Source organism: Saccopteryx leptura, chromosome X (genome assembly GCF_036850995.1).
Source record: "Saccopteryx leptura isolate mSacLep1 chromosome X, mSacLep1_pri_phased_curated, whole genome shotgun sequence".
Taxonomy (NCBI): Eukaryota; Metazoa; Chordata; class Mammalia; order Chiroptera; family Emballonuridae; genus Saccopteryx; species Saccopteryx leptura.
In genome coordinates, this window is record NC_089516.1 from 124,768,265 (window position 1) to 124,789,804 (window position 21,540).

General features: G+C 53.3%; 1 protein-coding gene across 3 annotated transcripts in view; it reads right to left on the reverse strand.

The window, feature by feature from the left end:
• Positions 1 to 3,630: 3,630 nt before the first annotated feature.
• ELF4 (E74 like ETS transcription factor 4) overlaps positions 3,631 to 21,540 on the reverse strand; it is a 46,249-nt gene continuing 28,339 nt past the window's right edge. For 2 of the 3 annotated variants that reach the window (XM_066356756.1, XM_066356755.1), the window contains exons 2-9: positions 16,456 to 16,734; positions 12,516 to 12,687; positions 12,011 to 12,103; positions 10,448 to 10,639; positions 9,504 to 9,587; positions 9,235 to 9,427; positions 8,303 to 8,671; positions 3,631 to 7,424 (exon numbers count right to left, since the gene is read on the reverse strand). In XM_066356756.1, the coding sequence (XP_066212853.1) occupies positions 6,620 to 7,424; positions 8,303 to 8,671; positions 9,235 to 9,427; positions 9,504 to 9,587; positions 10,448 to 10,639; positions 12,011 to 12,103; positions 12,516 to 12,687; positions 16,456 to 16,527 (1,980 nt within the window). In that variant the 5' untranslated portion in view covers positions 16,528 to 16,734 and the 3' untranslated portion in view covers positions 3,631 to 6,619. The remainder of the gene's footprint in view (positions 7,425 to 8,302; positions 8,672 to 9,234; positions 9,428 to 9,503; positions 9,588 to 10,447; positions 10,640 to 12,010; positions 12,104 to 12,515; positions 12,688 to 16,455; positions 16,735 to 21,540) is intronic. The other variant, XM_066356757.1, reaches the window with a different exon arrangement.

A 21,540-nucleotide genomic window follows, 5' to 3' on the forward strand; every position in this document is an offset into this window, starting at 1 on the left:
GAATCATCCTCACCTGTCTGCTTCCCCACTTTCTCATCCTGAGGCCCTCTAGAATAGGCGCTTTCTCAGGTTCCCGAACAACCTCATAACAGTACTGATTCTAGGTCAGTTCCTGTTTGGCACTGGCCGTCAAGAACTCGGATATGTCAATAGGTCATGAGAACCACGTGGTGAGTGTAAGCACTCGGGCCCAGGACAGTCTGGGAGTGTGAAGAGGTGGACAAGCGCACTGGGTGGTCGGGAAGACTTTCTGGGGGAGGTGGCGCCCATATGCTGTAGTAGAAAAGTAGGAATTCGGGGTGGCAGGGAAAAGCCTTTGAATTAAGGAGACAATCAGAGAAAAGGCTTGGGGACAAAGAAGATGGTATGTGCAGGAAACGACAACCCACTTCAGTGTCGCTGCAGCTGGAAGGGCCGGATGGGGAGGGAGGACACAGGAGCGCTGCAGTCCATGGCAAGGCAGCATAGCTTGGCCTTTTTGCCTTAGGTGGTAGGGACCCATGGAAGCCTGGACACTGTAGTAACAGTGGTAAAAACGTGTTGAAGGTGGGACAGGGGGAGGAAAAGGTAAGTGCTTGAGATTCCTTGAAGGAAAACATGGATGCAGGGAAAGCGGGTTCGACAAGGATTTATTTCCTTTTCAGGGGGAAGAAGATGCTGTGGGCAAAGTCAGAGTGACCCAAAGGAGCAGGCAGTGTTCTTTTGTGGAGTCCTGTCAGCTACTGGGACCGGGTCTGTGTGTGTGAATGCACACACCCTTTGTTCCTCTGGAGGGAGTAGGAAGAGTTCAAGGTGGAACTAAACAGCAGTTTCTTCTTTTGCTTTTGGGTTCCTTACGCCACACCTTTCCCGAGTCCACGCACTGCCCTTCAGCCTAGGCCGGAAGATCAAAGCAGGAGGCTTGGGCCTGATAGGAAATCTGCACCCTGGTGGAGACTGGGGTGAGGACAGTGGCCTTTTACCAAATTACCTCCTAATCCTTTCAGTGTGGCTTCAGTGAAAGTGCCAGCTCCACCACTGACGACCTAGGTTGGTTGACCTTGGGCAAGAACCTAATATTTCCGAGCCTTACTTGCTGCATCTGCCAAATGGAGCTCAATTTTCCAACCACGGAAGAGAAAACATGGCTGTTCAACTGAAGCTATTCCTCTCACATGCCGAGCTCATGAGCCTACAGTGGATGATGGTCTTACCAGAATGTTCCTCTTTGGGGTGCAGGGCTGGAACGTAGGTCCTGTTCAAGGGACCACATTCCAGGAGGGATGACAGCCTGCCGTCTCTGCGCTCCTATTTGGGGGATTAGGGGCTGGGGGAAAATTGGGCAGTAAACTCTTGTCCCTTCCATATTCTGACCTATAATGGGGGAAGCTTATTAGGTGTTTTTATTGTGTCCTGACCGCTAAGGCGCGCGCATGGCTGGGTAAGAGGGTCCGTCTACTTAGCTGCGGGCCTGGGGGTTAGTGCTCGGCCTTCTGGATCCTGCGGCCTGGCGGGCTACGGCTCCACGTGTTCCCCTAAACCAGGATTGGCGCAGCGAGGCGGGGCTGGAAATCCAGGGGAGTTGGGCGCCGGTGGCGATGCATCCCGGCCCAGCGGCCGCCCTGGAGCCAGGCTGCCGGCTCACGCTGCAGGCAGTCGTTACCCTCCACTGGCAAACGGGGGTAGCTGGCGCCCTGATCACTCTCCGATTTCAAGGTAGAAAGCGGCCGCTCCGTGGAAGTGTAGTTAAAAACAGGCCGCTTGTTAGTTTATTTTGTTAATATGATCTTGTTAACCACTGTCACCCCAATAGAGTCCATTAAAAAGGGGAAAAATAGAGGCAGAGCAGGCCACGGATGGGCAGTGGCGCAGGCCGGGCGGCCGTCGGAACACTCGCAGCGCCCGGGGGTGGAGGGGCGGGGAGAGAGCAGGGCAGCTGTGCTGCGGGGCCTCTGGGGGCTCACCTGCGGGTCGAGGGTCAGGGAGGGCCCTCCAGGGCGGGGTCAGGGCACAGCCAGCCAATGGGGAGAGGGTGTGGAATCCACGGCTACATTTATCCTGAAAAGTGGAGGGGGCGGGAGCCCGGGGAAAGTTCGAAGCTCCAGAGCATTGGAAGGCCTTGGTGGAAGCCGAAGTCACTCAGGGATAGTTGGGGGCTCAGGGTCAGGGCAGAGGGACGAAAAGATGCCGGCCCTGGCAGCCTCTGCCGGAGCGGCAGGCCCCGCCCCTGCCGCCTTTCCTTTCCTGGGCTCGGCCGGGCCACCCGCCTGCGGCCGTGGGCTGGACAGCACCGCCTGCTGGCCGACTGCCCCGCCATGTCCGGTGTGCCAAAGCAGAGGTTCTCGGAGGCTGCGACTGCCTGGAAGAACTGCTGGAAGGGGAGTGAGCTCGCTCGCCTTGGAACCAGCAGCTTTGGAGCTGGATTGGGTCAGAAAGATCTCTATATTCGTGAGGATAGCTTCTTGTCCTAACCCTCCACTGAACCTGACCTTTCAGTCACTCAGTCCCACCCAGGAGTAAGGAAATGGTCATAAGGCTCTCCCAGGAAGGGGCAGCAGCAAAGGGCAGTTCAGGAGTCTCTCTCAACACCTGGGGACAGCAAAGGCACAGATAGAGGCAACCTTGGCCTCTTTCTGGTCCCAGACACGGGCAAAGAAAGCAGCTGCCTGCAGTGTTGTACGAAAGATTTAAAAAGTTGTGATAGCCCACAAGTACGGGTTGTCCTCAAGGACCCTCTCTTGCCTGCCTTAGCATAGGGCTGCAATTCCCATGATTAAATACAAGACTCATTCATTCAATAAACATTTATTGAGCACCTACTGTGTGCCAGGCACTGTGCTAGGCGCTGGGGATACATCAGTGACTAGCACACAGTCCCTGTCCTTGAGGAGCTCACAGTCTATTGGAGGGGAAACACAGAAACATGTAACTAAGGAACTACCATGTGCTAACCGCTACAGTAAGAGGTATATACAAAGTGCTGTAGGAGCCCAGGGCAGGGAGTAATACATCAGCTCCTGGGGGCAAGGCGCAGGTGTCTTGACTCCATTAAACCATCGCAAAAGCAGAGATGTTACCACATGACCCTGGTTAGAAGAAACCCTTCTCCTGAGGTCCTCCTCAGGCCCTCACCCATAACGATATCAGCACAGGTTAGTTTGTCATATTAGCTAACTTAACACTTTGAGTTAGGAAAGAAACTGGACAGGGAAGTTTCTTTCCCGGTAGAGGACATTCAAAGTAGTAACAACTCTTAGGTGTGGAGGCTGGGGGCGGGGGGGGAGCCAAGAGGGCACTGGCCCAGGGGTGCAGGCCCTGAGCAGTGGAGCACCTGGGGTGAGTGCCTGTGCAGAGGGGAGGTTGGGGTCACCTACCTCAAAGTTTGGGCCCCATCACTCACCAGCTCAATCAGTAAGCATTTGCTGATGCTTCCTAGATGGCTTGTATGTAGTGTGCCCTGTTCTGTGGGTGATGCAGTCCCGCCCCTCAGAAAGTAACACACTAATTAGGGAGACTAAATAAGTCCAGGTCTTTGAAGGTTGAAGTAACAGTTTGTGATTATAACAGAGGAGATGGCACAGGCTGTTTGTGATCAGTTACCAAAAAAGCGGCAATTGCTCCAAGTTCCAAATAAAGGACTCAGGAAAGGATGGATAGTATTCAGTTGATACTGGTGGGGTGGGAGAAACATTCTGATTGAACAGAACCAAGTAAAGTAAGAACAGGGAAGTGGGAAACTTGAACAGAGTCTTATTCAAAGGCCAGTAGGTCCATTGGTTTGGCTGCAGCAATACATTGGCTTAGGAAAGCACTGTAAGAGATGAATGGGGGGATCAGACGGGACTCAAGGTGAAGGACCTTGCTGGAAGGTCAAGGACTTGGGACCATGCTAAGCTCAAAATACTATTGGAACTACTGCCTTGAGCCCTAAAGTACCCCTCACCCTTTCTCCAGAAGCCCTGGACCACCTTGTGACTCAGCAAATAAAGGGTTAATGCCCAGGTGCCTAGAATGGACTGGAGGTTATTTTGAGTGACACCCCCGCCTGTAGGCAATAAGGAGCCCCTGTAGGCTTTTATGCAGATCCGAATTGGCACCCTGGAAGATTGGAGGGGACAAGACAGGTCACAGTGGGGCTCTGGATGTGTCTGGGGAGAGGATAAGCTCTGGGTAGTTTGAGGCTCTGCAAATGTGGAAGAGAGGCCAGATTTGAGAGACATGGCAAACAGCACTGGACTTCAGGAGATGGAGGAGAGGACAAGGTCAAGTGAAGGCAGCCATAAGTTGGCTCTGAAATGTCAAATATTGAGCTTAGATTGTCAGGAAAGTGGTGGCACCATTAACAGAAATAAGCAAGTCATGACACCTTTATTTTCTTGGAAAAGGTGTGTGCGTGTGTGCGTCTGTGTGTATGTAGCAACTTTCAAAATCAACTTTTGGGAAAAGGGCTGTCTTTGCAGGCCGGGCAGTCACCTCGGTGGAAATGTCCAGCAGCCCCCTGGACGTGTGAACCGAGCCAGGAGCTGCGGAGAAAAGTCGCGGCTGCAGCTCTGGATTTCAGAGTCATCCTTACAGAGCTGAGCCAGAGCCAAGCGGGTGGATGAGACCCTGAGGGCCACCCACACCGAAAGCGGACCCAAAGCCAGCACGGCACAGAGAATGGGTAACGGGGGGCCCAGCTGGGCCCAGCTAATGCAGGAGGCGATGGGAACTAGTGTCACATGTTGTGAGGGCTCATAGGGGCCAAGAACTTTGAAGACATTTGATGTCACCATGAATATATCAGTGACCTACAGATTTCTATGGAATGGGGGGTGAGGTGGACAGGGCTACCGCTAACCCATGCAGCTTCTTTATTCCAAAAAACCCAAAAAAAACACTTATCTGACTTTCTCAAGATGCTTTACTACCCTCCACCAGGAAACTGTCATAATAAACTGAACTGCTAGAAAAAAGCACTGTAAGGCCAAGTACAGGTGGTATGTAATAAATGCACATGCACATATATACAGTTCCCCCTGGGGGAGAAACAGGAAGAGAGTGAGTGAGGGTGACAGTAGTCTGGGCAGTAACGGAACAGAGAGAGGGAACAGCAACCTAGGGAGGTAGTTAGATCAAGTGGATGGTTTTGCACTGAGGACATAGCAAAGGTCCTGAGGCACGGATTCACATTAACCAAATTCACTAGACAACAAAATTGTTTCCAAGGCTGATGTGTCTTGGCTCTTAGCTTTGCCCCCACACTTGGCAGGAGAGGGGCAAGCTTATTCAAAGGAGAGAGGAGGAGATCCAGGCCCTAGGTAGAGGAGTTGACTTTCAGAGAGAACCGGCCGACCCCTCCTCAGAAAGAGGAAAGACGGAAGCAAGAATCCACGGTAGGCCACACTTGCTGGCTCCTGGCTCCTTGGTGGAGGAGGAATCAGGGTCAGGTGCCAAAGCTGGAGAAGAGGGGCAACAGTCCGGGTGACTGTGTGCTGTAGCCGCGGCGGGGCGGGCGGGCAGGCAAGCTTACGAGATGAGCAGAGGCCGGCTGCGCGGCCCCCATGAGCGGACGGTGACGGAGGCCGACCCGTCTGCACCACTGCATGGCTACCCCCGCAGTGCCTGACAGCAGCAAGACAGCAGAAGCGAAATTAATCAAGAGGGAACCCAAGATTCGGGGTGTAGGCCAGGCACAATGACTGGTCCGACAGCCCCAGGCCTTGTACAAACATTCAATTAAGTCAGCCCTACCTGGAGAGTCGGTGGCTGGGTTTTACCCCGGCGGGGCAGCCCCCCAACCCTTCAGCACAGCCTTCGGGGGTGCTCGGGGTCCCAGATGTGCTGGCGAATGGCGTGGGCACCACGGCCAGCTCCCGGAAGAAGGCCCCGGTCCAGACTGGGGCTGCTCTCCAGGGCCGAGCTCCCTTCCCTGTCTCTTCCTGCTCTCACCCCACTCGGCCTTCTCCTGTCCCTTAGGGCTACAGCTGCTCCCACCCCCCCGGATCGCAGCTCTTCTACACTGGACCCGCTCCAGCTTCGTGACAGCTCTCCAGACTGGGGGATTCCAACCTGTACCCCAGTCTCCACAGGAATCTTGGTTTGTATAAAAGGAACTAGAGAATTCTCTTCCTTAAATCCTCAACAACAACAAGAACAACAACAGTCCTCATCTCTGGGGCTGACCCACAGAGAGACTGTTCTCGAAGACTTCACAGCTGCATCCTTGCCAGAGAAATGCAGAAGGAGATATTCACATGCGGGGCAGTCATTTCCCAGCGAGGGAACAGATGGGGAGACACAGCCAGGCAAAAACAACTCTTCCCGTGAAGCTCCTGCCCACACTTTGGCCAGCAGCTTCTCGGGAGGCTGTCCTTCATCACAGCAGCCCAGTACCCTGACAAGAACTTATCCCCTACTGCTCTTGAAAGCCATGGTCTGATGCCAGGGATGCTGAAACTGGGCATGGCTTGGCCGTGGTGATGTCAGGCAGGGGTGAGGCATGGGAAGTCTGGTGCACTGACATCCCACGGAAATCTAAGGGGAGGTGAGCTACTTAAGTCAGTCTCTGCTAGAGGCAGTCCATGTGAAAGCGCTGCTCCGCTTTGCCTGGTGGGTCACACTTCCTCGAGCCCGCCCCCCACCCCCACCCCCACCCCGTTTACATGTTATGGGGCTCCATCTTAATGAGGGAAGTGGGGTTGAATGGGGAGAAGGGGGCTGGGGTTGGAGATCTAGTCAGTAGGCTCCCAGATGTGCTCACACTAGGCTCGGCAGCGAACAGGGACCCAGAGCCTGAGGACAGCTCAAGTTCAGCCACTGGGGTCAGCCCAACAGTGGGGCGGCTGGGAGGAGACAAAGTCTGGTTTCCCAGAAGGCTTGGGTTGTGGGAGCCCCTTGGAAGCACGTGGGCCGGAAGTGGCTGAAGGTGAGCCTGATCCCTCAGAAGCTCCCTCAGGGTTTCTTCAGGCACCAGCAGCCCCTCCATGGGGGCTCCGGCCACCATGCCCTGCACACACGAGGCGGGCCTCAGTGGCCCGTCCTTAACCCCAGGGGCCGCCGCAGCACTGGAAGTCCTGATGAAGGCAGCGATGACAGTCCCAGGGGGCTGAGAGCTGGGCCCCGCTGCCCCACTGCCCGGGGCCGAAGGTGCCGTTGTACTGGTGGAACGGTTGGCCCCAGCCAGAAGCTGGGGGAGTCCACTGAGAATCAGTGGGGTCCCTGGTGCTGCCACCTGGCTCTCTTGGAAACTGGTGTTCAGGGGGAAGGAGGCCTGCAGAGTGAAGGCGTCCTTGAAGGTTGAAGCAGGTGGAACACTCTGCAGAACGAGCTGGGTGGAAGCAGCAGTACTGGCCGGAGGGCCGCTGGTGAGCACTGTGGTCAGGGGGATTGTCTGCAGGGTCACGGCCGAGGCTGACCCCACGGGGGCCCCTCCGAGGTGGATGTTGCCAGGCACTGAGGAAGTACTGAAAAGGAACAGAAAACAGCTCTGGGTACAGCGGGGGCATCTCCCAACTGGCTAGAAAGGAAGGCACAGGAGGAAGGAGCGCAAGGTGTTTTGTTTCTTTGTTTCTATTTTGGCTAAAATTTATTAAACACTTAGTATATAGCTCAGGGACACTCAAAATGATTGGCATGCGGTATTTCTCCCGATCTTCAAAACAGCCCACGGTGGAATAAGATTAATAATCTGATTTTACAGTTTGAGAAAACTGAGGCACAGAGAGGCTATGTCACTTGCCCTAGGTCACACAGCTAGCAGTAGGGACTCACACGTAGGCTTTCTGACTGTAGCGCTCCCGCCCTCACTGCTCCACTGCAATGCCTTCTCTCCTTAGGAGAGCATCTTGGAGACCCATGCCAGTGTGCTGAGAGCTACATACACACAACCCAGACAAAACCCGACCTTCTCAGAAAAAAACGGACTTTCTCAGCCTGGACAAGAAGTATCAAGAGCTTTCCAGGTGGGCCCAGAGGGCCAGAGGGGAGCAGACTGAGTGTCCCTGTGACCTCTGTTGCCTCGTTTTTGGAGTAGGGGATGCTTAGGAGGAGAGGCCCTGATATGGAGGTCCCCGGTGGCTGCTTGGGGAGCCTTCTGTGGGAACAGGAGCAGCCCCAGCTGGCTACAGAGGCCCCCAGGTCAAGTGCTGGCCTTGCCGTTCCTTTGCTGTGTGACCTTGGGCAAGTTGCTTTCTTGTCTTGACCAGCAAGTGCCATATTGGCTTTCTAGGAACCCTGCAATGGTCTCATGAGACTGGACACAGCAGAGCTTTGCAAGAGGTTGAGAACTGCCCCCTACCTCGAGCTACTGTGGGAGGACTCCGAATGAGTTGGGTGCCCTTACCTCACGGCTTTGGGGAACTTGGCCTGGCCCTCCGGCGGAGAGGCAAGCCCAGTGGAGGTAGCAGGGCTCTCCTCCTCTGGAGACAGTCCCAATTCCAGACTGGCAGATGGCCGGAGACCAGCATGCTGAGCCTGGGGCTTCTCCCAGGGCGGGCTACCCTTGCTCTGGGGAGCGGCTCTGGATGACACCCTCGAGCTGGCTCGCCGGGCAGCACTGGCGGAGGAGGCGGAGGCCTTAGGGGATGCTTCTGCCACGTCGCTTTTCTCGTCCTCATCTTCAATCACCACTAGGTCCTTGGGCATGTCTTTAAACTGGTACACCAGCCTCTGCCCTTCCACTTTGGCCAGGATGCCCCTCTGGTAGTAATATCTGGGGGGAAAGGGGTGGAGAGTTAGTCCCGGACAGATGGCCTTCTCCCGGCAGGGCAAGTGTGAGGCGGAGGCTAGCTTGGAGCCAGGCAGGGGCTCAAGGCCAAGGGCAGTGGGGAAGGCCAACTCTTCCACTTGGAAGGCTTTTAGGAAATTTCTGAGATCGCTCCCTAAGGACTCAAAGCGTCTGTGTAAAGGGTTTCAGATGCCAACCCCTGCACTGCTTTGGTGCCGAGAACAGGGGGCGAGTGAAGGGTGGGAGAGGAAGACGGATGACGGGGGTCAGCAGTCCCCCAGCCTGAGACACCGGCTGTGGGTGACTCGGGTCCACCTCCCTAGTCTCTGGCTTAAAGAATGTGAAGGACGATCTTCTTGAGGATGGGAGGTCCTCAAATGCTCTTGTCCTGTCGAAAGAGCAAAGGCTAGGACAGACCTCAAGAGGGAGGGGATTGTTCCTTCCAAAGGGGTCTGGGGAGTGAGCCTAGGGGCAAGCAGGAGGGCCTCCCTGCCAGTGAGAAAGAGCTTGGTGACCCCCTCAGGCCAGGGACCCCCAGCAGCTCCCACCTGAGTGCCCTCCCCATTGTCTCATAGTTCATGTCAGGCTTGTTTTTCTGCTTCCCCCACAGCTTGGACACGGCTTTGGAGTCCACCAACTTGAAGATGCCTTTCTCCCGCTGGGTCCACTTGATGTACTTGGGGCAGGTGTTCCTGTCCTGTAGAAGCGCGAGGAGGAACTCCCACAGATAGATGGTGTTGCCTGAGGAGCGGTAAGCGGTGAGGGCCGGCCCGGGTGCCCTTGCTCCCTTCCCACCTCCCCTGACTCCACGCCATACCTTTGCCGTCCTTAGACTTCTTCCGTATGGGGACGCTGGGGTCAGTGACAGGTGAGGCGCTGCGGTGGCCCTTTGTCTTCCGGACTGTGAGAGGTGAGAGCAGGGTGAGGCTGAGACCATGGCAAGCACTGCAGGCCTCGGCCCCCTGAGAGAGAGCCTGCAGCTGATCAGGTTGGGCGCAACAAGGCAGATGGGACAAGCCCGAGCCCATTCTCCTTGGCTGTGTCCACGCACTGACCTGCCCAGTGGTCCACCCTCCTTTTCAGGCCCCAGAAGTAGACCAGAAGGCCGCTGCGATGTGGGGTCATGTAGTGCTTACACATGAGCCACCTTTAGATTGGAATCAAACTAACTTAACTTTTAAAATGAAAAGGCAGCCTCAAGGTGTGATTGTTGTGTAAGTAAGTACGACACTAGGCTTTTGGTTGCCATGCCAACAAGGCAGTATCAACCAGCTATCATCGGAGTAAATAAATAACACCGGGGCTTGGGAAAGCCCAAAGTCCTCTCCCATATATGGCCTCGGCTCTATGAGTTTCCAGAAGGAAGATAAGCACACGAAGCACACAGCAGAGGCCCCCAAGGGGCCAGGGACTGGCCAGGGGGCCCAGCCTGGTGTCTGAGCACCCAGTCTAGGATTGAACCCAGGGATCATCAGCACTTCTGGAAGAGTTTACACCCATGCTGGGCAGACAGTAGTGGCTTGAGAAATGTCAGGCTTTGGGCTGGCCAACTGATGAGGCCAGGTTTTCTCAAAGGGAGGCCTTTTCGTCCACCCTTGTCATAACAGAGCTGTTCTCTTAATGTGTCTATGGACCTTGACCCACCCACCTCTATGGACTCCCTAACTGCCCCCTCCTACCGCCCATCCCTCAAAGGCGCTCTCTCTCTCTCTCTCTCTCTCTCTCTCTCTCTCTCTCTCTCTCGCGCGCGCGCGCGCTTACTTCTCTTCTTTGATTTTCCAGTCTTCTTAGCACTTTCTTCTTCGGAGACCTTCTCCTTCAGAGAATGCCCTTCCGGGTCACCAGTGTTACCAGCCTTGTTCAGGGCATTGGGCTCAGAGACAGGAAACAGGTAGTTGGGCAGAGTGATGGCTGGAGCAGGGTCTGAGTCTGGAAGCATTTCGGAGGTGCTGACTACAAAAGAAAAGCACGAGGTGGCTGGGGCTCACGGGGCTCGTGCAGGGTGCGAGCGTGGTCTCCCGGGGCTCCGGAGAACAGCGGGCCCCCAGGGAGGGCGGGGGCCGCTCTCCTCAGCCCCGAGCACAGGATACACCTGGAAACGCCTTATGTGTCTCGCCCCAGGAGGAGAGGAAACATCTGCAGAGCTGTGGGCATGAGCCAGCCCCAATCACTGCTGCCACACTTCGAGACCACTGACAGTTGGGGAAGTTCCAGGCGACACCCGGGGCAAAGGGCTCCTTGATTTAGCCATTCTCTCACTCTTACAACTGGAAGGAGCCTTAGAAAGCATACAGCCCAATTCTTCTGCTTTCCTGATGAGGAAACTGAGACCTGTAGATGTCAGGGCATGTGCCGAAGGTCACACAGCAAGTTGGTGCATGGTACAAGCAGACACTCAGTGAATATCTGTTGGATCGTGAATGAATACTAGTGACAGAGACAGAGTTAGAAATGCTGGGACTCAGCATGCCACTTCAGGGCTTTCATGCCCACACGCATCCCGTGGCCCTGGGAAGAGCAGTCAGGGCCAGCAGTCCCCCTGTGGAGTCGGGGCAAATGCCTTAGGGGGTCCTGGAGGAGAAGCCTCCCTCAGGGACATTCTGGGGAGGGAGGGCCTACCTCCGAGAACAAGAAAGGGGTGTGGGGGCGCCAGATCCAGGACATTTGAAAATAAACCGCACCCTGTACAGTCCTCCTGGGAGTCCCGCAAGAGAGAGAGGGGCCTGACAAGTCACCCTGGCCAATAGTATTCGACCTTAACAAAGAAGTCTATTCTGACATGCGCTACAACATGGACAGACCTTGAGGACATTATACTCTGTGAAATAAGCCAGGTTCCAAAAGACAAAAACTGTATGGCTCCACCTATAGGCTGTACCTAGAGTAGTCAGATGTAATCAGACAGGAGGCTAGTGGGCTGAAGGGATGGGCGAGTGGGCAGTTCCTCACCGGGCACACAGTTTCGGTTCTGCAAGATGGAATGGGCTCTGGAGGTAGATGGTGGTGATGGCTACACAACAATACAAATGAACTTAGTACCACCAGGCTGGACGCTGAAGAACGATTGAGGCGGTTCATTTTATGTGTATTTCACTACAATTTAAAACTTGGGGGGAAAAGTCACCTACGCCCCCTTTTCTTTGTCTTTGGCACCCTCCAGCCCCCTCCCGTTGCAGTCACGGCTCAAGAGCACGTTCTGTGTACATCAGGGGTGTGGGCACATATGCCCGTATGCACGTGTGCCCGAGAATCCAGTGCATGGGTGCGATCTTTTCCCACGGCATTTGGTGTTACCTTGAGCTAAGGCACTGGGTTCACACTTACAGATCTGCTTCTCATCCAGGATGTTGTTGGGAGACTCAACATTGAGCAAGACTTCAGTGGTTGACATGGTTTGTGAGGTTGCTTCATTTTCATCTGTTTCCAGGTTCCATGATGAGGAGAAGAAAAGTTCTCTTAGGGCACAGGGTGGGGGGTACCGCTATAACCAGGCAGCCCAGAGCATAGTGCTAACGAGCCAAAGGACAGCCAGAAAGAGACCAATGCACCTCCCACCCTAATCCCCCACCTTCACTCTCCACCCACGCCAGCTGTCTTCCCTCCTCATTGTCCCCCTCCATCTCAAAAGAGCCTGGATCCATTTAGATGGCTTCCTCCTCTAGGAAGTGGCGCTACCTTTTGTTTGTCCTAACCGCCCCATCTAAGTTCTGGCTGTTGGGGGCCTTGCCTTTGCTGCATGGGTCACTAGAAGCCATTGTGTGTGGGTTATTGTTCGTGAAGACAGACCCCTTTCTCTTCCACCCCTTCCCTGCCTGGGAAGGGGACAGACCTGCCAGCATGAAACTACCCTCCAAGATTTGATCCTGTGTCATGCACAAGGTCCTGTCCGCTACGATGCCATTGTGAACGTCGTCCAGCTCCAGCCCTGAGTACAGGTGCAGCAATTCGGGGTAGGGCACCTGCTCCACGATCACAGCTGGGAACACTGAGGGGTCTTCCAGCTGTGAGAAAGAGAGGGGTCTGGTTTAAGGCCCACCCACCCCTTCCAGGTAGCTGCAGCCCTTCTTGCAATTCCTAATTCTTAGAACCGTCAGGAGCTGTCCTTTGTATATAATGACATTGCTCTGGGTCCAGCCTCACTAGGTGATGCTTTGAATGAATCTTTAATTAATAGAAGTGAGTTATCTCTCTACTATGTGTTCAACCAAGAGAAGACAGTTTTACTTGGTTGTAGTTATGGGTTAGTCCATGGCCAGGATTGGTGCTCAGTCTGTGGGAAGGGTTAGGCTCCTTCAGAGGCCAGTGGGAAAGGATAAGTCAAGGGCAAGGGTGAGGGGCTCGATTTATAGTCAGGCGAAGAACTCAGCCTACAGTCAGGATTGGGGCTCACATTGTGGACATCTTAAGGCTTAGTCTGTAACAATGAAGATGGAAGAACAGAGGCATTATAGAGGTACAAAGGGAAGGCCCAGTCACTGCTTGGATGGAGGAGAGTGTTCCAATTTCCAGTCTGACTCAATGGGTGCATAGCAACACTGTTCATGTTAATTAAGGGCTCAAGAGGAAGAGAAGGAAAGGGTTTTTGAAGAAAGAGAAGAACAGTGTCTGGATATGGTGAGTCTGAGGTCCCCTAGAGATCTTTAAAATGGAGATACCTCTCAGTGAGTCAAAAAGATGTATCTAAGATCTCAACAGGGTGGTTGATAAATCCCTGGGAGTGGAAAATATGATTAGGATGTGAATTCAGCCCCTGGAGGATATTGTTGTTCTAAAACCAAACAAAGCTAAATAATAATTAAAAATAAGGACTGTGATTTTAAGTGTTTTTAAAGAAATATGTATAGAAGGAAATATATCACAGTGTTCATAATGATTATATTTTAAGTTGTTGAACTTTTGGTGACTTTTCTCCTTTTTTCTACTTCTCAATATTTTTCAAATTTTCTTTCATGGGACTATTAATTCTTTCTTCATGGAAGAAGAATGAGAATTTTCAGTTCTGTCTAATGTTCCTTGAAGGATTTAGAAGAATAAAAATTAATGATATGCCTTTGGGTTTGGCCACTGAATACTCACCCTGGCTAGACCATTTTCAGGGGGTGCTAGAGCCCTAGGGCACATTATCACGGATCACAGAGAGACAGACTGGGGCAGGCAGTTGGGTATAATGATTAAGGCCATGATGTTAAGAGCTGTCTGTCCAATACGGTAGCCACTAACCACAGGTGACTATTTGAATATAAATACATTTTTTTCCAGATTAAAAGTCAATTCTTCAGTTGTGCTAGCCATAGTTCAAGTGTTCCAAATCCTCATGTGACTATTGGTCCCATACTGGATAACACAAGTGTAGAATACTAGCATCTAAGAATATTCTACTGGATTGTGCAGATCTACAGCCAGACTGCCTGAGTTTGAAACCAAGCTCTACTGGCAGTGTGACCTTGGGCAACTTACTTAACCCTTCTGTTTCCTCATTTATAGAATTAGGGTGATCATATTATTGACCCCATAGATTGCTAAAATTGACCAATATGTATAAAGCACTTAGAACAAGGCCTGGCATAAAATGGATTCTCATTGTTTTAAGTATCAAGGGCTTCTAGGAGACTGGTAACATTTTTTTTTAAGAGAGACAGGCAGAAAGGGGGAGAGATGAGAAGCATCACTCGTAGTTGCTTCACTTTAGTTGTTCATTGGTTGCTTCTCATACGTGCCTTGACTGGGGGCTCAAGCTGAGCCAGTGACCTTTGGTCTCAGGCCAGCGACCATAGGATTATGTCAATGATCCCACACTCAAGCTGGCAACCCCACGCTCAAGCTGATGAGTCTGCACTCAAGGCAGTGAGTGACCTCAGGATTTAGAACCTGGAACCTCAAAGTCCCAGGTCAACACTCTAGCCACTGCACCATCACTGGTCAGGCAACATTTTATTTGTTAACCTGGGTGGTGAGTTCATGGGTGTTCATTTTACAGTTATTCGTTAAATGTGTGTGTGTGTGTGTGTGTGTGTGTCTGTATATGTGTGTGTAAGTTATGCATTCTTCTGTCTTTATGACACAAAAATTTTTTGCAAGAAAAATTGCTTCCTGGAAACTGAGATAATGAAGGTGAGAAAATAAACACAGAGGGTGGAGCCTACACTGAGGAGAAGAAAATACTAAGAAGGTGGTATTTTGAAGGAGATGGGCGGAAGAGAGGGTTTTTAGGATTGGGGAGACCTGACGATAGTCTGGGCTGAGAAGAAAGGTCTGAGAGTCTGAAAGATACACGAGAAAGAGGGGGTGATTGATGGTTTGAAGTCTTGAAGGAGGCAGGAGAGAAGAGATTATGCACAGGGGCAAGAGTTACCCTGGAAAGGAAAAGGGACACTTCTTTCTCCCAGGCCAGTGGCGGAGGGTGGGGGAACAGTGACGCTGTCAATGAAAGGGAAGAAAGAGGAAACTGAGGCTGTCCTCAGATTTGAGCTTCTCTGTGGACTGGAGGAGAGGCTGTCCACTGAGGGTAAAGGGCACTTCTGGGGTTGGAAGGCGTGAGTTTGGGAGCTCCAACCAACAAGTAAAATGAAAAACAAGTAAAAAAAATACTAGTAGCATTGAGAACCCAGGCAAGGTTAGATTTTTTTTTCTTTCTCTTTCCACAGTGCTTTCCACAAGGCTAGGCACTGCAGGTGTTCAGTAAAACTGAACAACTTGAGGTAAGCCCTGGCTGGATGGAAGGTTTAATGTGCTCAAAGCCCACTAGGGGGCAGCCTTTGGTAGTCTGCCAGAGATTGGATAAAGTTTTCCATCATCTTCACAAGAATTTAGGATAGAAAGCATCAGAATTAGGCTGAAGTGCCCTCAAAGATAATCCAACTGGATGTCCTCTTGGCAAAGATGAGGAGGTGGCATCCAGACAGGGGAGGGGACTGGACTTGTCTCAGTGATACTGTAGCCAAACTGGGGTCAGAACCCAGGACTTCTGGCTCCTAATCTTCCTTTCCTTCTACTGTACCGGCTGCCTCTTCTCCGTTTGTGGAAAGAGGGGAATGAAGGGTGGCGATTCGTGTGCCAGGACACTGCCTGATGGGTACCGCTAAGAGCAGAGAAAACACTCTCTCTTTGGCCCAGTGCAGGGCAAGGTGTGGGGTGGTAGAGATCCAAGCGCCGGAAGTCTGTCCCATTTCCCAACTTCCTCCCACCAGAAGACTCCATTGCCAGTCTATGCTGAACTTCAGCTCAAGGCTGAAGAGACGGCTGTGGAAGCATTCGTCAACCAGGCTAGAAACATGAGTCTGAAGATGCCAGGAGCTGGACTCTGCCCTCGGTTCCAGCTGGCAGTGTTCACTCGCTCTTGCTATGTGGTTGTCTCAGCAGCTTTCTCGCTGTGACACTGGAGGTGGAGGGAAGTGGCTGACAACACGTAGGAAGGTCAGCGCACAACTGGGCCTCCAGCCCTCGTTGCTGACTGGCCAACAGCTCAGCTCAGCTGGCGTACTTAGCAGCTGCTTGGCTGACTTAGTGACTACACGTGCCCTGTAATTGCACGTGGGCAACGAGCTCACTAAATGACCGCCCAATGATTACTGACTGGCTGCATGAGTGACTAGCTGGCACACGGTCTGGCTGGCAAGCAGGCCCAGTGCCCTGAACCTAGTAGGTGCTTGGTCAATATTTGCTGACTGGCTAGCCGGCCAGCCGGTTGGCTTACTGGCTGTCTGCCTGCTTGTCTGTGTCTATCTGCTCGTCTGTGCTGGCTGACTGGGCTCCGCTCTCTGGGGCTGTACCTGGTGTATATCATCCATCCCGTTGCTTGCAAACTCAAAAATCAGGTCACTGGGCTGCAGGGTAATAGCCATGCTGTCTTCTCAGAGCTGACAGCAGGATTCGCAGGGCCCTCTGGAGCTGTAGGGTTTTCTTGATGAAGAGTTGCTGCTCAGATACCTTGGAGCTTAGAGCCTACACTCTGAGCAACTGGAGAATAAGGGATGGAGAGAGCTGGAGTAGGCGTTGACCTAAGCCACGTTCAGGGCTGCATGCTGGGCTGGGCCAACCACAGGAGTGACCTAGAGAAAAGGGAGAGGTGGGAGCACTGAGTAAGTCACCATCCTTGAGCTCTGTTCCCAGGACAGCCGGTGAGCCAGAGGGACCCTGCCACATCAGAAGGGGGATAGCTGAAAGGGGAGAACAACGGGAGAAGGGGGGTGGCGAACAAAGGAGGCAAGTAAAGAAAGAGGGAAGAGGAAGTTAACTGAGTCACCTCCAGTGGAAGCAGCCAAGCCTCAGTGCCAGTCTAAGTCACCAGCATTTGCACCTGAGCTGGCCCTGAAGACAGGCAGCCTCCCTACCTTCCCTCTCCCACTCCTCTTGAGAAGGTGACAGAGAAAGGGACTTTGGTCTCTCTCAACCCTGAAAATCAGTCCCCAGGGTGCGGCCACAGGGAAAATGAGGGCCTCCCGGATGAGCAACAACATGAACAAGCCATCCATTCCCTTGGCTACAGAAAGAATCTTGTGTGAGGGGTGTGGGTGAGGACACATGGCTGTAAAGGTGCTCTTCCAGACTTCCTGACTCAGTTCACCTTGGGAAGGGGGTCACTTAGATCTGAAGGGCAGCAGAGTCGGCAGCGGAAGAAATGTCTTGCTGTGGAAGAAATGTCTTGCTGTGAGGCCTGTGCTGTTAGCCTGACCTTGCTTTTGAGGATGGTACCTAGACATGGCCACGCCTCCAAAGAACCTGGACAGGGACGGTGAGCCACAAACTCTGCACACTCATCACCACCCCGTCACCACCATAGCCTGCCAGAGAGGATGGCCTCCGTGCAGGTTATGGGTTTGTGTTCTGGGTTCAGCTTTGCTTTCAGTTTCAAGACTGAACTATCACCCTGGGAACTTGTGAGGAGAGCCCTGGCTGGGGTAGGGGGGGGCACAAGGAACCATGCCCATGCCCCAGGGCCAGCTCAGGGGCCCTCCTTTTCCAGGAAATACATCTGCTGTAGCACACGCATCTCTCCTCTCTTCTCCCTGAATGCCTCTCGCGCTCAGTCTGTACCTCAGGCGTTCACATAGCAAGCGGGCCCACAATTGTTTCCTCTGCTGGCCCCCCTTGTACGTGTAGTCTGCAGCCTCACCGTGCCTGCTTCCCAAAGCCCTAGCTCCTGCTCCCACGTCCCTCCTACTCCCCCAGCCCTGAACAGTTGGGCTCTCCGTGGAGGGGGGGGGGCACGCACATGCGCTAGGTCTACAGCCTGCTTCAGCCACGGGCATCTGAAGAACTGCAGCCAGACACCATAGTGGGGGCAACACAGACCCCTACTTCCTTGACACTCCTTTGGCAGTGCCAAGGGTGGCAAGAGCTTCTCCTGGCCGGAAAGAAATGAGGAACTTCAAAGAGGGGCAAAGAGGAGGAAAGGGAGGGAGAGCACGGGTGACCTCCCTGATGACCGCTCTCCCCCCCCCAGAAGACACCCAGGCCTCTCCCACTTCCTTTCCGTTAGCCCACAGGACTGACTCCGCCCTCTTCCCACCCCCATGCTCATCTCCGCACCTTTCCACCCCCCCAAAAAATAAACTTTGACAAGTCACTCAACTTAACCTGTCAAGTTTGAGTTTTGCTGTGGGTGAAAGACTGATGCCTGCTAGGACAGAGAGAAAGCACTGGTGAAATCATGGTCCTTGGCTGAGTTTCATCCCTCCCACTCCCCACCCCCACTAGACCCTGCGTATGACCTGGTCTCCTGTGGCCTGAGAAGTCTCCCAGGGCCATTTATGCTTGGAAGGTCTGTCTCCCCCAGCCAAAGTGCCCAAGGCCCACATTCCACAGCTCCAGCCCTCCCACAAGCGGGCTGTTTGCCCCCGGGAAGCATTCTCCAACTAATCAAATGAAATGTTATCACTTTCACCTAATCCCACTTTGTCTAAACAGGAAACTTCTGAATCTCCTGTCTCCTCTCTCGCCCCCCAAGGGCCTTGGGTCTTGGGCCTTCCTGCCATGGGCTTTCTCTTCAGGTTTGCTCATTTCTTTAGCTCCTCTTCACAGATCAGCATTTCATATTTGTGAGTTTACTGCCTGTGATCTCAGCCTGTGGGACTTCTGTGCATCATCTTCACCTCCCCCATTAGACAGTGGCTTCCTTGAGGGCAGAGACAATCGTGTTGGTCATCGACGAAACTTGAACACCTGGCACAGTGGTTGGCATGTAGCGCGCACTCAATTCGTGTTTGCAGAGTGAATATATGAATGAATGAATGAATGAATGAATGGTCCTGGTCATTCAGTACAAATGAGGTGTGTGTTTTGGGCAGTACGTACATCCATGTGTACACTGCTGTGGAATGGGTGGCGTGTACTCTGGCTTATATGAGAATGAGAGGGGTGTGTGCACTCTATGTGTTTAACATCTGTATATTTTTGCATTGTAATTTACAACGGGGATTCACTGTATGTAGGCAAACGCACCACAGATACATAACTGTGCAGGGCATGCCCGTGTGTCCCAAGTGTGGAGACACGTGAGTGTGAACCTCTGTGTGTCCAAGGGCTGTCCTGGTCAGGCCATCAGGGTGCTAGCTCTGTCATCAGGTCCCCCGCCCCAGCTCATGCCACCTCAGAGAGGCTGTGAAGATGGTGGTAGGCTGCCACTGCTACTGCCCACCTCCAAAGCTCCAAGTCCTGCCTGACCAGGCAGTGGCGCAGTGAATAGAGCATCGGACTGGGATGCGGAGGACCTAAGTTCGAGACCCCGAGGTCGCCAGCTTGAGCGCGGGCTCATCTGGTTTGAACAAAGCTCACCAGCTTGGACCCAAGGTCGCTGGCTTGAGCAAGGGGTTACTCGGTCTGAAGGCCCATGGTCAAGGCACATATGAGAAAGCAATCACTGAACAACTAAGGTGTCGCCATGCGCAACGAAAAACTGATAATTGATGCTTCTCATCTCTCTGTGCTCCTGTCTTCTGTCCCTGTCTGTCCCTCTCTCTGTCTCTGTAAAAAACAACAACAACTCCAAGTCCTATGCTTCTCACAGAGAGAATGCCTGAAGACTCTGCATGTGGCCCATGGGCCTTTGCAGTGAGCCCCCCGAGTTCTGCCCTGCCAGGGAGGTGCTGGGAGAAGGGAGGCAGCACTGCACTGTATTGGGTGAAACGCTTTTGAAATGAAAGAAAGAGACTAATCCAATTGCATGTCCATACGTCTAAGTCTCAGAATGACGGGCTTGGGGGGTGCAGGTCCTGCTGGCCCAGAACTCCGTACACTGGGCGGCTCCACCCGGCAGCTGCTTTCAGTGTGCTGTTCTGCCTGCAGCCTGCACTCAAGCCTGAAGCTGAGGTGAATGGGTGTTGGAGGAGGAAGGAGCTGTCCTGTTTGCCTACTCTTTGGCTGAGGGGAAGATAACTCCCCCCTCCCCCACCATGGAACCTTCTAGTCCAGAAAGTTTCGTCCTTCCCCCATCAGATGTTTGAGGATTTGAAAGTGAGAGGTAGAGAGAGGCTTATTTGCATGCTCACTCACTCTCCCCGGCAGAGGATTGAACCACCTCCCCAAGTCCCTCAAAATAACCTCCCTCTCCCAGGAACCTGAAACCAAAGAAGCCACCACCACAGAAAGCCCACCCTGCTGGAGGCCAGAGAGGCCCACACCAGGGGCTCTCTTCATCAGTGTCCTCAGAGACCTACTGGGATGCACATTCATGGCCCAGAGCCCTGCACACTCTTGCCAGCGAGTAGGGGGTTGGGGGACACACACAGACACTTGGCCCAAGAAACTGAGGCACCTGGGAACCCTTAGTAGCCAGTGATGAGTTCCACCCACCAGCTGCACCAGCAAAGTTCGCTCACAGGGTGCTCAGAGGTCCACCCCACTGACCCCCTTGGGGGACACTGGCTCCCAGGGCTTGTCCTACTTGGGCTGAAAACAAAGCCTCTGTGAAAGCCTGTGGCCCCTGGACACTGTGTGCGAGTGTGTGTCTGCGCATGTGTTGGGGGGGGGGTGGCTGTGGGTGCGCGTGCGCATACCACAGGAGGGAGCGAGCAAGTGAGGTCTAAGTCCCAGGCCTGCAAATGCACACCTCTGGCTCTCTGTGGTTCTGACTGCATTTCAAAACCAAAATAGCAAAATAGAAGTGGTTTGGGCTGCTCCTGCGTCACCACACTGGGTGGTGGTGCAGACGTAAAGACCCTTTCTGGGACTGTCACTGGAACACCTCAAGCAATGTTGAGCACCCACCCACTGGGCCTCCTCTACAGGAAACAGGCCCTATTTGAAAGCCACATCCACAGTCTTCGTGGAGTGAGTTTAAATCTACACGCACTCAGCTGAGCCAACGGCTCTCACCGAATGCTAGTAACACCCGTGGCATTTTTACACACGCCAGGAAACGTGGGGGCCAGATGGTCAGCTGGGCCACAAAGCAGAATTCTCCTTCAGTTCCTTGTCCCCTCAGAGCCAGCTCTCACTCCTAAAATACCCGGTCCCCCATGAAACCTTTCTGGAATTCTCTGGAAAGGAAGTGACAATTTCCTTCATGCCATTTCCCACTCCCTCCACACTCCTCCCCCACAACCACAAACAAAATGGAAACTACCCCAGGAACAGCTGTACCCTCCACTGGAAAACAGCCCCTCCTCCAGCCAATAGTCATCGAGCAGAAAATTTGCATGCTGTACCACATGACCAGTGGCATGTATTTAAGAGACAGAAGGCCAGAGCCAGAGATCCAATCTGTAGCCATAGACGAAGCAGAGGTAACCCACCAGTTGAACTCCTGCATAGCCTTGCCTCAGATCAGCTGACCTGTCCTCCTAGAGCAAATGCCCAGCGGAGGGGTCTCAGCCACAGCTATTTTGTCAGCTCCTTCTCCTCTATTCCTTTCTTTA